At 41.5% G+C, this 14,710-nt stretch overlaps 1 protein-coding gene across 2 annotated transcripts in view; it reads left to right on the top strand.

Annotated features, from left to right (window-relative positions):
- The window catches only part of OSBPL5 (oxysterol binding protein like 5), a 188,217-nt gene that overhangs the window by 115,021 nt on the left and 58,486 nt on the right, over positions 1–14,710 (top strand). For both annotated transcript variants that reach the window (XM_063117173.1, XM_063117174.1), the window contains exon 2: positions 11,221–11,377. In XM_063117173.1, coding sequence (XP_062973243.1) covers positions 11,221–11,377 — 157 coding nt within the window. The remainder of the gene's footprint in view (positions 1–11,220; positions 11,378–14,710) is intronic.

The raw sequence follows: 14,710 nt of genomic DNA, 5'->3' as shown, positions 1-14,710 counted from the left end.
TTTGTTTGGTCAGATTGGGCACTGATGCAACATGTAGCAAAGTTGTTTCCACTCAGGTACCCTCTAGATGATTTGGACTTCAATTCCCATCAGCCCCAGACAGCATGACCAATGACCAGGAATGCTGGTAGATGTAGTCCAAAACATCTGGAGGGCCCCAGGTTGGGGAAGGCAGATATAGTGTATCCTCTAGTATCCCTAGAGGTACTAGGTAGACATTTGGACGTGTCTGATTGGGTTTGGTGTCTGCTCACGTGTGTGTTTTTCTCCATGGTGTCTTCCGGCTTTTAAACATGTTGCTGAGTCATGAGAGCCAGAAACAAGCAAACAGAAGAAAACCCAAATCTTAAGGCTCTAATAACAGCTTTGGGCTCATGGAAGGGTGCCAGAAGAGATGGGGGTCAAGAAGCTCACCCCCTCCTCTAGAGAATGTACTCATATTCTTATGGCTTCTCTATTATTTATAATGACCATGGAGGCAGAAGTGCTGCAAATGGTGCTTTGTTTTTTATATTAGTTACCCCCTTGGTATCAGTAGGCAGGCTTTTAAGTCCTGTGTATTCAAAGGCTGGCAAAAAAACATGTTGACAGAGCCTAATGGGTTCCACCCGTGAATGACACCTCCATTTAATTTAATTAGTGTATTTATTTAATGTTGGTATCAGTGTTTCTGGACTTGCCTGACTGCATTTTTCTAAAAGGCCAAGATCAAGCAGACTGTGTGTGTGCATTGCAAGGTCAAAGCTAAGCGGAGCATTTTCTCTTTATAACCTTTTGATTGCACTTTCTCCAGTTAGAAAGACAGCCTTCCACAACCTTAGCAAGCATTTTTTCTTTTCAATTACCCACATTTTAAGAACCATTCCCCCGTTTTTTTGCTTACTTCCATTGCTTTGGTACTTTTCCATTAGCATTTCTCAATCCCAGCTGTGTGCAGACAGTGCAGTTCTATTTTTACTGTTGATTTTAACTGATACTAATTAGAAATCCCAAATCGTGATTGCAGTCTTGCTAGCAGTGTGGATAGATAAAAAAGAACAGTGGAAGTGAACATTTCTGCTGTCTATTTTGGTGAGGGAGTTAATTTTAGCTGTGTTGTTGTAACCCTAAATTTCAGCCTGAGTAGCAGGCACACACCAAAACCAACAACAACAACAACAACCAGGGGAGAAATAAGATTGGCCATTTTCTGGAATGATGCTAAGTATAGTTTTAGGGAGCAATCCTATGCCTATTGAGAAGGGGGGGAATGACAACTCCCAGCATCCTTCCAGTCAGCCATAGCTGGCTGAGGAATGCTGGGAGTTGTTGGACTTCTTTTCTATCTAAACAGGCATAGGATTGCACCCTGAGAACATTGGCAGTCAAAATACAATGGAGCTAGTTAAAAATCAACTCTCACCCTTCCCCAGTTACATTCAGATGTATTGGACTACAACTCCCATATTCTGGGATGGGGTATGAGAATTATACTCTTAATACATCTGGAGAGCACAAGGTTGGGAGAGGCTGAAATATTATTCTATCCAATTTAGGTCTTCATAGTGGAATTAAAGATACATAAAATTTAAAACAGATCAAAGCATCATTTGTTAAAAACAACAACCCACCTCTGATTCTGAATTGTATAGGATTATCATTCTTCTTTTTTACAGAGGATTTCCTTTTTAGTTCTGTATGACTTAATGGTGTTGGCATAAATACATCTGGTCAGCTTTTCATTCTGCTTATCAGGCAGTTGTTAAAGGCACAGTCTGGGTTCAGACAACAGGATAAGCAATGGTGCTTTAAATAGTCAGTGGTAGGTTATTTAATCCACCATGGGTTATTGTGTTGCATGGAGGGAGTTTTTTAAACAACAGTTGGTTTTTTGGCCGAAATAACCAATGCAAATAACCAACACTGTGCAAAGTTGGCTATTTGAACCACCATTGGTTATGGTGTTGTGTGGAGGGCACCATTGGTTATTTCGTCAGCCACAGAGTCACAAGGAAAGAGCTGTCAAAACAGCAGCTGTAGCTCTAGTCCAGTTGGCAGGATGCATTTTTGGCAGCAAAGGCTGATGGGATACTAGCAGGAGGACTCCAGTGGGGAGAGAGGGCTGGAGATGAGTGAGTCAACTCATCATGGCTAAGAGTCAACTCAACGGAGATCCCAATCCACACCACGGTTGATTATTATCATGTTGTGTGGGGAGTACCCCCTAGATAAACAACTGTCGAGTTGATTATTACCCCACCATTGACTATTGTGTTGTCTGAATGCAGCCACAGAGTCTTTGTGAGGAAGAAAGATGGAAACCCTGTGGTTGGTTAAACGGGAAGAAGGAACAAATTCCCTCAATAAAGACATTGCCTTCTTTTTCATTGCTGTATTGATAATTGCACATATTACTTGTACTTTACCTTATAGCTGTTTCACAAGTTCTCTCTACAGGAAGGGGAAGGTTTATGAATCTGCATAAGTTTTATGCTGTGCTAGTCAATGGGAATTTTCTGCTGACATAAAATAGCCAAGCATGCATGTCAGGGTTTCTTTCTGTGTATATAAGCCCTGAAGAGCAGGATCAAGATTCAGTCAGTTATTTTCAAGTTTAGAAAAATGCTACATACTGATATGTTAGTCCCTATTACCTTTGAGACTCATCCTTTTATGCATTTAGAGATGTCCATTCTGTTTGAATCCTGTGAGATGGACAAGTTATCTTAGCATAGGCCAAATATTGGCATGGAGATATAGAAGATGCATCTTAACTGCACATCTTCATTTAAAAGCCACCAGAGTTAATTACCAATAATGATGTGTCTTATGTTCATAGGGCTTTTATCCAATAACAAGATTTGCTTCTATAGGAAGATGTTAGACTACTTAAATTCCCAAAAAAGGCAACGCTTTGAGGGGATATTTTTCTAAGAAATTATTTTTGAAAAAGCACATTAGTTCATTGTTTAATATATGAAATCATGGTCATCGGAAGGACTCTATTCCATGCTTTAATTATTTATTTTAAAATCAGATTATCCCAAGAATTATAAATGTTTTCTCTAAGATCTACTTCTGGTTTTAGGTAATTAAATTAGAATGAGATTGTACAGTAAGTCCAGACTCCCCTCAATATAATTGCTAAGATTTTAAGACATGCTTTAAAGCATTGGACCTTTTACCTATATCCCAGAAAAGGGTAGATCCCAGAAGGACTAAGAAGATCCTCAAGTTCTGTTGGTTTTAGCAGAATGTTATTCTCATTACCTTCAGATTGATGATAAGACTTTTGCAACACAATGGCTGCATTTAGATGTAACTTTGAACCATGGTGTAGCACTGGCTCAGTTCAGACAACACGTTAGTCAATGCAGTGTGAAAACTCCACTCAGCGGTTGAGTTTTTAGGAGGTACTCTCCACACAACATGTTCTAACACCACTGTTGTTTCACTGTGGGCTACCATGGAGTTGAGTAAAATCCATTGCAATGTTTTAGTGACAGTTCCTCTGCCTTCTCTCCTTCCCCCCCCCCCCGGTCCTCTCAGTGGTATCCCATCAGCCATTGCTGCAAAAAAACAACAACAATCCTGGTGGCTGTCTCTTCTCATGGATGCTTACAGCTCTTTAGATGATGATGTGACCCTCCAGTGTCTAACCAGCATTTCTGGCAAGTTTTTTTAGAGCAGGGAAAATGTGGCATTTAATTGATAAAGTGAAAGACAGATTGATTTCCTCTTGTTTGTTTCTGCTGTTCCACTATATTACAATGCCACCTAGGGGTTGCGTAGTGGAAATGTAGGAAAGGAAAGGCTCCTTATGTAGAGACAAAACCAAAAGTAGATACAGGTGATTAACAACCTCATGTAGAAAAGCTCTCAATCCCAGATGGTAGTAGGAACAGGATGAAACACCCTCTGGCCTAGGTCTTAAGCAGCAGCAAGCAGAGCTCTCTCCTCTGGTGTCGTCACAAGAAGCTGTGGTTAATCTAAAATAGAAACAAAATTTTCCAAATGGCCCCTCTACATTGCCTTGGAAAGAGAAGGGATTTGAGAAGCACCTGAAGCTCATTGCTACTACTACTCCTCATATTGGGCCTCTTCAGACAACACGTTAAGCCATGGTTAGGCCACAGCAAATGGTTAGTGAGCGTGTTTAAACCATGGTCATGAAGCCACTATGGTGAAGAATGGTTCACACAACATAAGTCATGGTTCATAGGACACACTAAGCCATAAAGTTTAGCTCAAAATGCTTAACCACTATGGCTTAGCGTGTCGTCTGAACAGGGCCACTATTTACTTATTTGCTACATTTTAATCCTGCCCTTCATCCCACAGTGTACTTTAAGCAGCATTTTATCCTCACAGCACCCCTGTTAGGTGGGATAGAATGGCCAGGTCAGGGTTACCCTGTGAGCTTCATTGCTAAATCTAATTCTCTATTTAATAGCCACATTGGTTTAATGCTGTATATTTTCTGAAAAGTGGCCACATTTAAAAGATTTCAGTCTTAAAAGCTGAAATTTTATTTCCACCTGTAGCAAGATCACTCTTGCTACAGCTGCCTTTTCTTTTTCTTTCCAGCCCTTGCAGAACCTAGTACCCCCCAAGGCTTAACTGGAAGCTGGGTTTAGTCCTGAGACTTGTTCTTAAAGGCTGAGGCCCAGTGTGAATCTCTGAATTGCAAAAACCTGAAGCCTATGCACACACACCCAATGTCAATGACATGATTGGACATTATGCACAGGAATATAGATAGCAATATAAAGAATAAGCATATTTTAAACACTGACGAGGACCATCCCTCATTGTGGGCTGTTTTGCTCTGCACCCTTTTTGAGACACATTTGTTGACCTGAGTCTCCTCCTTCCCAGTTGGACGCTCCCTGAAAGGTTCTCTTTAGAAAGACCAATATTGCTTATTGCTTCTAGTAGTCAAGGAAGCTGCTGGCTGTCAGAGGGTTGTTGGCTCTTTATAAAGAGGCCACGTAATCACTGTGCATCTTGAATGCCAGAAAATTGTTAGGAAGTTCAACAAAGCAAGAGTTTATGTTGCTTGCTAGCAACACACAACTAATTAATACTGTTAATCAGCACTGGAAAGTTGCTAAATAATTCCATCCCAAGAGAAGGGCGAGAGCTCGCTGATAAATATTGGGTGTCATAGCTGCACAGGAAACGTTAAACCAACAGTAATTGCCGAATGCTATTAGATCCATTCATGACATGAACAAGGTCAAAATGCTCCCATTCTTTTTCTTTTAAAAAGTTGGCCACAGTTCAAATGGTAAACTATAATAGTTTATGAAATCTTGTGTGCTTGTGGATCTGTTTTATGCGTTCCCAAGCAGTTTTGCTCAGCTTTCAACAAACAAGCCAGTGAAAGGCAAGGCAAGTGAGCGTGTATCTATGAAGTAAACATACTTTGCGTCTGAGATATTATAACTATGTACACAAGTTGCTGGGGAACATGGTTGGGAGGGTGCTGTTGCACTCATGTTCTGCTTCTGGGTGCCCTGTGGGCTGATTGACCACTGTGTGAACAGAATACTGAACTAGATGGACATTTGGTCTGATCCAGCATGGCACTCCTTATGTTCTTACTACACATGATCAATATTCTACAACATGCATGCACCATTGCATGCACCTTTCCATTGTTCTGCCCCATATGTATCATGTAGTATCACAACTCTGGTTTGGGGAAGCCTAAAGTAAGAGCCAATTCTTACATTATGAGAGCTTTGTAGTTGTTGCTTCCCATGCAGCTCCATCTCCCACTCCAGTGCACAAGAGAACCTGTGGGAGCAGCAATGCAACATGGCAAGAGCTGCAGTAACATTGACCCATAATCTGTCCTTTCATACATTTTCATACATTACATTCATCCTGCCCTTTCTGTGCAATTAGTACATCTTTACCATATAAGAACAAGTTAAGATAAGTGGTTCACATGGAGACCAGCAACCACATTGCTGCCATAATGTATGAATTGGGCCTAAGAGGCATGCCAAAGTAGGGTTACATCATGGTAGGGCAATTGGTTACTTTTAAAATGGAAAGTTGGCTTCGCTCAGCAGTGTCATTTTGCAAATTCAGTGATAAACCCCAGTAGATCTGCCACATCTGGAACATTTTGGATTAAATGTCAGTTTTTTGGAATAGTTCAGCAGATATGACCTGATTTATCTGCTGCTTCCTGTCTCGGACTCCATAAGGGCTTATTGTTCCACATAAAAGTACAAAAGGTTGTCTGTTGCTTGATTGCGCTTTCTCTTACCGTAAAATGGTGAGCATGTATGTCATTTGCCAGATCTCCACCCTTAAAGATTTATTAAGGAGTTTCCTAGATGCAGAGAATTTTCCTAAACACTTTCATTGTTATTGTTGTTTAATTGTGATTAAATAGCTGGGTCTTTTGTTTTATTCCTTGAAGTCTAATCTATATTTTAAGAAACACATCCACACTTCAAATGTAATTTAGCAATGCATCTTCCATTGTCAAAAAGTTGCACTTCTTTGGAGAACATGACTACTGATCTCATTATTTTCTTTTGAGAATATTCTGGATATTCTACTCTATCTGTGTTTGTGTACTGTCACTTATCTGCCTTACTGCTGTTATGATGCCACTAATTATGAGAAGTAAAATACAGTTTTAATATTTTCTTGCTTTATTCCCTGTTATAATAATACTCCAGGACCAAAATAAAAACACACTTGCCCTTAATTCACAGCATTGTAAATTAAATAATCCCATAAAATTAATTCCCCATCCCCAGTTAATCTATCAAAAAAATTAGTTAACTAGTCTACTGAAGAAAACTGTGCCAGACCATTGGTCGATGTAGTTCATTCTCCTCTGACTGCCTTGCTGAGGTCTCAGCCATGGGTTTGCCCCAGCTCTCACTGACTGCAGTGTTGAAGAACACTGAGAAATGTGGAAGTAATAAAAGGAAAAAAGAGGGAACAGAATATGCTTACCATTTAGTAGAACAGATTTTATTAGACATTGGGGTTCCTTGTATGCAAACTCTCATCTCTCCCTTATTGGGCAGGTTTGATACCATCCCAGATCATTTAGTTATCCAGCCTTTTGACATACAGCAAGCCAGCAGATATAGGGACTGGGTTCAGATGACATGATAACCAATGGTGTGTTAAATAGTCAACGGTAGGTTGTTGAGTTGTCTGGTGGGACTTTTGCACACCATGGTTGGTTACTCAGATGAAATAACCAATGCAAAAAATGAACACTGTGCAGAGTTGATTATTTAAACAACCTTTGATTATCGTGTTGTCTGTTGGGCACCATTGACTATTTTGTCGCACATGGCTGGTTATTTTTGGTGACTACAGAGCCCCCTGGCAAGAGCAACCAAAGCGGCAGCTGCTGCTCTAGTCCAGCTGGAAAAACTCACAGTGGCTGATGGGATACCAGTGGGAGGACTGAGGGGGAAGGAGAGAGAGGGCAAGGATGTGTGAATCAAACACACTGTTGACCAATAGTCAATTAGACACTGTCTTAATCCACACCCAGATTGATTATAATAATATCATGTGGGGAGTACCCCCTTGATAATCAACCATGGAGTTGACTATTAACCCACCATTGACTATTTTGTTGTCCGAATGCAGCCAAACTTTGTTTTTACAAGATCACAAAAATACAGTGTACAACAATGATAAAATATCAGTCATTTCCAAACATCCAAAAGCATTGCAATAAACTAGCAGAAGCCTTCCCAATGGCCTATACAGGGAGGATTACATGGGCTTCATTTGGAAGTATCTATAATCCTATGGGGTCACCGCAGAAAAGGTCCTGGTTTAAGTTCTGCTTGAGTTTAGCTTCTGAATGGTTAAGATCTGAAGCAAGCCTCCTTAGATGATCTTAATAAGCTCAGGACATGCAGGTGTCTTACAGTTGTTGACAGACATCAGCAAAATGGAGAGGAGACTGGGTCATTGTTGTAGTGTTTGGGTTGGGGAAAGCACACACACACAGTGTCTTTTTATTCTCTCAGCATTTTAACAGTGTATAAATTCAATTTTAACTTTGCTGTTTTAAAATTGTATTTTAAATTTATATTTCTGCACTGCTGCTGATTTTATCCTGGTTGTGCTTTTTGTATTGTATTTTATATCATGTTTTTATACTGTTTGTTTTATACTTTGAATGGTTTTAATTTTTGTGAACTGCCCACGGAGCTTCGGCTATTGGGCGGTATAAAAATGCAATAAATAAATATTGATGGTCTTAAAGAACAGAAGCTTTTGCCATGCCTGAGTGGGTGACATCCCTAAGCAAGAAACATACGAGGCAGAGAAAGTTATTGGATGCCTGATGTTGCCCCTACAAAGATACTGTCATTTCCAGCAATAAGTCAAGGGCAATATATTAATACATTTCCCCCTCAAATGAGTAATTGACACAAACAGAACCCTTAGTGGGCACATTTTAACTTTGCAGTGGCAACATATGCCTCTGCGTTTATAGAGATGGATTCTCGTAATTCTCTTTTAATACAGCCCTATTCCCCACTGCTCTTCTCCACTGCTTTCAGCTTCCTTGTATCACTCTGTTTACTTGTTTTGGGTGTACGGGATCCATTGCTGACACATCCTCCCTTCACTTTGTTCTTCTTTAAAATAGTGGACTTACCTCACGTGAGCACTGTCCATTTTTGTTACTATTTGCTAATCTACTAAGAACAGAACATTCTATCCAGTTCAAAATGGTGCTGGATAAGCCCATTGAAGCATAGATCGGCCCTGTTCCATCTGCTTTCAGCAGATATCAGCTGTTGCTCAGAGGCCTAGGTTTGCATTTACCAGTGCTGGTCCCAGGATTTGAAAGTGGCAGGCAGGAGCCAATCAGTAAGAACCTGCTCCCCTAACAGCAAGGGGCTGTGGGATTGTCCCCCTGTAAGGAGCCTCCCGTCCTGTCCTTCCCAAAGTGTTCTGCATGGTGATTTTGGCCTCATGCACTGTGGCTGGCACTTCAAGCACCATAGACACCATGAAGCTCTGTTGCTTTTCCACTGCACATTGTCGTCCTTCCCTACTCTCTACAGATTTCCAAGCTGTCCTTTGCAATCACAAGGTCAGCATGTGGTGGCCAGATTAGTGCTGCATACTAGAGTTTATCCATAATTTAAACCTTACATTTAGTCCTTTTAGTACTATTGAGTGCTCTAAAGCAGTTTGCTACTGAATTGTTGGATGCAAAATGACAGCATACCCCCCCCTCCCAGTGTGGCCCATATGGAGTGCTGGGGGCCAAAATTGCCCCCAGACTTCCCACTGCTTCGCTCACCCCTGAGTGAAGCAAAGAAGCTGATATGGAGTATATCTGACTATAAGTGACTATAAAACACTGAGGGTGGTCCTACTATTAGGCAAACTGAGACAGACCTCAGGTAGCAGATGCAGGGGTAGCAGGAGGGGGGAAGCAGTGCTCAGATGTTGGAGGACAGAGCTGAGTCTACCACATGGCTTGCCCTTAGGATAGCCACCTATTTATCACCCCACCCCCCAAAAAGAAGTTGAAAGAGGATACCAATTGCATAAAACAACAATAATAACAACAACAACATTTATATATCACCCCATAGCAGAAGCTCTCTGGGCGGTTTACAAAGATTAAAAACAGTAAACGTTAAAAACATACAAAATTTTAAACCATAAAAAGCATAAAAACAGACAATATTCATTTAAGCAACTATTCTGGGGTCAGTTAAGAAAAACTTAGCATATGTTGTTAAATGCCTGGGAGAAGAGAAAAGTCTTGTCTGACCTGGCGCCAAAAAGATAACAATGTTGGCGCCAGGGGAGCCTCATTGGGGAGATTTTGTTAAATTTTGTTTTAACTGTTTTATTCTGTTTTTATTTTCATTTTATCTTGTACACCACTCCAAAATTTTTCAATGGGGAGCGGTATATAAATATTCTAAATAAATAAATAAATAATAATAAATTCTACAGTTGGGGGGCCACCACCAAGAAGGCCCTCTCCCTTGTTGCCGTCCTCCGAGCTTCCCTTGGAGTAGGCACCCGGAAGAGGACCTTAGATGTTGAGCACAGTGTACAGATAGGTTCATGTCAGGAGAGGCATTCCATCAGATACTGTAATCCCAAACCATGTAGGGCTTTATAGGTTAAAACCAGCAACTTGAATTGGGCTCGGAAACGTACAGGCAGCCAATGCAGGCAGGCCCCAGTGTACATGAAACTGTGACCAGCTGATCTGTATGCCTGCTGAGGTTAGTCAAGGTGCTAACCTTTGGTGGGCAACTTCTGTGGCTCTTCTTTCGTAAGCTTCCTTATCTTTAAACTCATCTTGGATTGGACAGCCCTTCAAACAGAGGACACCATCAAACAGAGGACTGCCCTCTGTCAATCCTTCAAATGCCTCCTATGCTAACCTGCTACCCTCAAGTGTGGCAGAGTATGCTCTCTTATCACCAGTGTTGAAGAACGTTTTAACTGGTAGTTAAAACCGATCAGCTTCCATACATGGAATTGGGGTGGGTGGGGTTGCCATCTTGTCTTTCACCCCAGGAGATGTCTTGGGCCGTCCCTGCTAAAAATTGCAGTGAAAGTTCTGTTCCAGTAGGTATTGCTTTGGCAGTGCAGAAAAGGAGAGGGTAGTTATGCCAGGCCTCTTGTCACTATCTAGGCACATGCTAGTTGAACAGAGAAGCTTTCTGTGAAGGACTAATGCCAAAACTGGCTTTTTAAACATTTGAGTCATGTTGTGGCTAAAGCAACTGCAGAGGCCCAGCTGACACTTGCCTTGATGTGAGTGGGTGGGGACTGTCAGGTATTAACAAGGCTGCCCACTGATGTCTGGATTCCCAGCCTGTTTGTTTTGGTAATATTCTTGGGTCAATTTTTCTTCAGTCGATTTATAATCATATGCTACTGGTGAATTATGATGTGTAATTTTCAGTTTTAAACAACTTTCCCATCCATTCCCCCCAAAAGTATATATATTTAAACCTTACCTACTGATGAAAGGCAGAGTTTTACTTGCTGAAATTAGCAAACTTTCAGCAATAACCTGTAACTTCACACTAAAAATTTTTTGTTTGGCCACAGCTGTATTAATAGAAACCCAGCACTCAGTTTAAGAATGAGAAGATTCAAAGTAGCAAATGCAAACAAAATTGGACAGAGTGTGACATTTAGGTTTCCTGTGACTTTGACACTGTTATTTCTGTCCCTTCCTTTCAGAAAACCCCTACAGCACATGCCATGAAGGAAGAGAACTTTCTTCGGCGCAGGTTCTCGCTCTGCCCTGCTGCATCCACTCCTCAGAAAATTGATCCTCGCAAGCTGACCCGGAACTTGTTTTTTGGGGCCGATAATGAGATCTACCCGATCAGCCCAGGTCAGTGTGTGCTCCATGGGTTTTACAATACGCTGTACATCAGGGGTGGGAAGAAGGTAGATCTCCGGGTGATTTGTAGTAGATAGGAAGTGGTTTCCGACAAAAACAACAATATCAGAAAGGTTCCCCACACACACACACCCTTATCATTCAGGGAAGCTTGAGAGGAAATAGGAGATTTGTGTGGGGAAGGATTTGTGAGGGAGCTCCAATTCTGATACCAAAAACAAAGTCCTGGGCAGAGTATGTGCTTAAAGGCACCTTGTCCCATCGATCTATGTCCACCTTCCTGAACCACTATTTTTGTACTTGGCTTTGGTTGGTGGCTCTTAGGGCTCGAGTGACAAACAAGGTAGATCTTGCAAGCTTAAAAATTGTAAGACCTGTACATTGTCAGGTCAGGCACCAACATTTGCCATGATGGGGCAAATGCTGGGGTACAAGCAGGACCCAATGTAGATGCTGCCAGTGGGTCTGAGTGGAACTCCAGGCCCACATGATGTGCATGTACTGTAGACAGGCATAGGCCCATGCTAGGAGCTCTACCCAGTGCTACAGCCTGTCTGCTGGGATGGGGGTCCACCAAGGGTAGCTTCCCTAGGCCTCCCCCAAACATGGAACCAGGCCTATTCTGAAAGTCACAACAGGAGAAGAAGGATGTCTTGTTTAATGTAGTATACGTGTTGCTGATAGTATTTACTGCTATTTGTAACACAACATTGTCATGTTCAGGGCTTTAGCCAACCAGCCAAGCATTCTTTCAGAATGCTCCATTCCATTTTCCCTATCCCTGGTCTGTCATTTTGTTCCCCCCAACAGCCCATCAGAATTCTGTGCCCTTTAAGCATGCTCAGTCATCATTTGAGTGTTGTTGAAGTCTTCACCCCCACCCCATGCTCAGGGATTTTTCGTGTGTGTGTGTGTATTTCCCACAAACCATGGAGTTCCCCAATACCTCTTTTGTATCTGGTCACTCTAGTTAAAAGAAGGCAGGGCTCCTACAGCTTTAACTGTAGTGATGAAGAGGGGATTTCATGAGGTGCTGCATGCATACAAATGACACCTGCTGAAATTCCCGTTTCTATACAACTGTTAAAGATACAGGAGCCCAGTACTCATTTTCATATGGTCACCCTGCACATACAGTATGGTCCTTGTGTGCTTTGACTACGGTGGCCACTTATGAATCACCAAAAAAGAGGAAATGCATCATAAAAAAAGAAGACGATTTGCATAACATTTGCACATGCTAATTTATATGCATAGATACAAATTTAGATATAACTATTTTAATTTTATTAGAAATACTGTACATCTCAGTGTACTGTGGAATACTGTGACCTGTCTGCCTACCTGTTCAGTCTGCTGCCCAGGTGCACACTGCTGATAGACAAGAATTCTGATGGCTCTTAGCTTTAAACCAGAATTAAGCATGACAGTCCTTCAAGCAGAGGATGGTCCTCCAGCAGCCCTTCAAATTGAGGACTTTCCTCTGTTTATTTAATTATTATTTGTTATTGCATAAAGAACCCAAGGTGGTGTACATAATTCTCCTCCTCTCCATTTTATCCTGACAACAACAACCCTGTGAGGTGGGTTCGGCTGAGAGTCTGTGACTGGCCCAGAGTCACCCAGTGGGTTTCCATGGCCGAGTGGGGACTGGAACGCGGATCTCCCAACTTCCAGTCCAACATTTTAGCCACTACACCACACTGGCTCTCTGTTAAAATATAAAGGACACCTGGCCACCCTAGAACTTTGCCTTGCAAGTCAAATAGCAGTTCTGGAGGAAGGGGAATCTGAATTTGGAAAATAGTATGAAGGAACACCCCTCCCCACCCCACATTTCAGTCCTGATGGGATTTCTACCCCAAAAGCTGCTATTAAATTTGAAAAAACAAATGCGAGGAATCCAATCATGTCAAGTCTAGTTTAGCCTAAGAGTACCCAGTAAGTTCATGAGTGAGGGGGAATTTGAAATCGAGACCTCTTGGCTCACAGCTCTTATTGTAAAAGATTTCTGTCCTGCTCTTCCTCAAAAGCAATCACAACTGTCCAAAATAAAGTCCCTTTAAAACTAAAAACAAAAACAAAATTGCAGACGATCATTAAAAGAGAGAGAGAGAGAGAGAGAGAGAAAACCAACAGCATAAAATAGCAAACAATAATAGAATTAAAACAATAACACCCCTAAAGTAACAACAGATCAAAAGGAGGGAAAGGCCCAACTCCATGGCTTCACAATACAGTCCTGTGCGTGTTTTCTTGGGTGTAAGTTCAGCTCTGTTCAGCAGGATTTTCACCTATGTCAGTATGCAGAAGTTTGCAGCCTTAAAACTCTTTCTCGCTGCTACTTTGCTCCCACTCAAAAGGAACCAGCACAGAGGTGAAAGGAGCCGTTGGCAGGATGCTGCAGTAATCCCTGTTCAAATAACACGGTTTGTTTGCCTCACTGAACTGCTAGATTCTCTTATAGATACATTACTGGAAAAGCGCAAGGATGGTGAATGACTGACTGGGGACCCCAGAAGCTGTGTTTCTCCAGAACTACAGTTCCCATTGGGAAAATCCTGCTCCTGCAGTATAATCCCAGACTGATTCCAGTGAGACAACCAAGAGGTTGTGTGTGTATGCAAACAGCAGCAGTACCTATTCTGACCTATGCCATTTATCCAAAGCCTTCGTAAGGGGGTCTTCTTATCTTTGAGAACCATTGAGTTGGGAAAACGTAATAGATAGAGAAGGGGCTTGAATATACCAGTCTTCCCCAAACCATTGCCCTTCAGATGTTTTGGACTACAACTCCCATCAGCCTCACTCAGCCTTACCAACGGTGAGGAATCCTGGGAACTGAAGTCCAAAACAACTGGAGGGCACCAGGTTAAGAAAAGCTACAAAAGACTGAATCCTGTTCTGTTTCTTATCATCCCCATCCCCCCACACCTTTTTTGTTTAATCTAAAGAAAGGTACATTTATCCACATGCGATCAATTCAGGATTAGACTTGTGTACAAATGGTAATAATAATAATAATAATAATAATAATAATAATAATAATAATAATAATATATTTCTTACCCGCCTCTCCCTCTGGATCGAGGTGGAGTACAACACAAATGCAAACATCATATAACTAATTAAAACATTTAAAACTAATACGTTATTAAAAGCAGCACATTATTAAAAGGCAAATTTAAAATTCAAGTGGGTAGGCCTGCCGTAAGAGATCAGTCTTTATGGCTTTCTTAAATTCCGCAAGACTATTAAGTTGACGAATCTCTCCCAGCAAGCCATTCCACAAACTGGGAGCAGCAGAAGAAAACGTTCTCTGGG

Source organism: Elgaria multicarinata, chromosome 2 (assembly GCF_023053635.1).
Source record: "Elgaria multicarinata webbii isolate HBS135686 ecotype San Diego chromosome 2, rElgMul1.1.pri, whole genome shotgun sequence".
Lineage (NCBI taxonomy): Eukaryota > Metazoa > Chordata > Lepidosauria > Squamata > Anguidae > Elgaria > Elgaria multicarinata.
The sequence above is the reverse complement of the archived record's forward strand: the minus strand, read 5'-3'. Positions and strand labels throughout refer to the sequence as shown.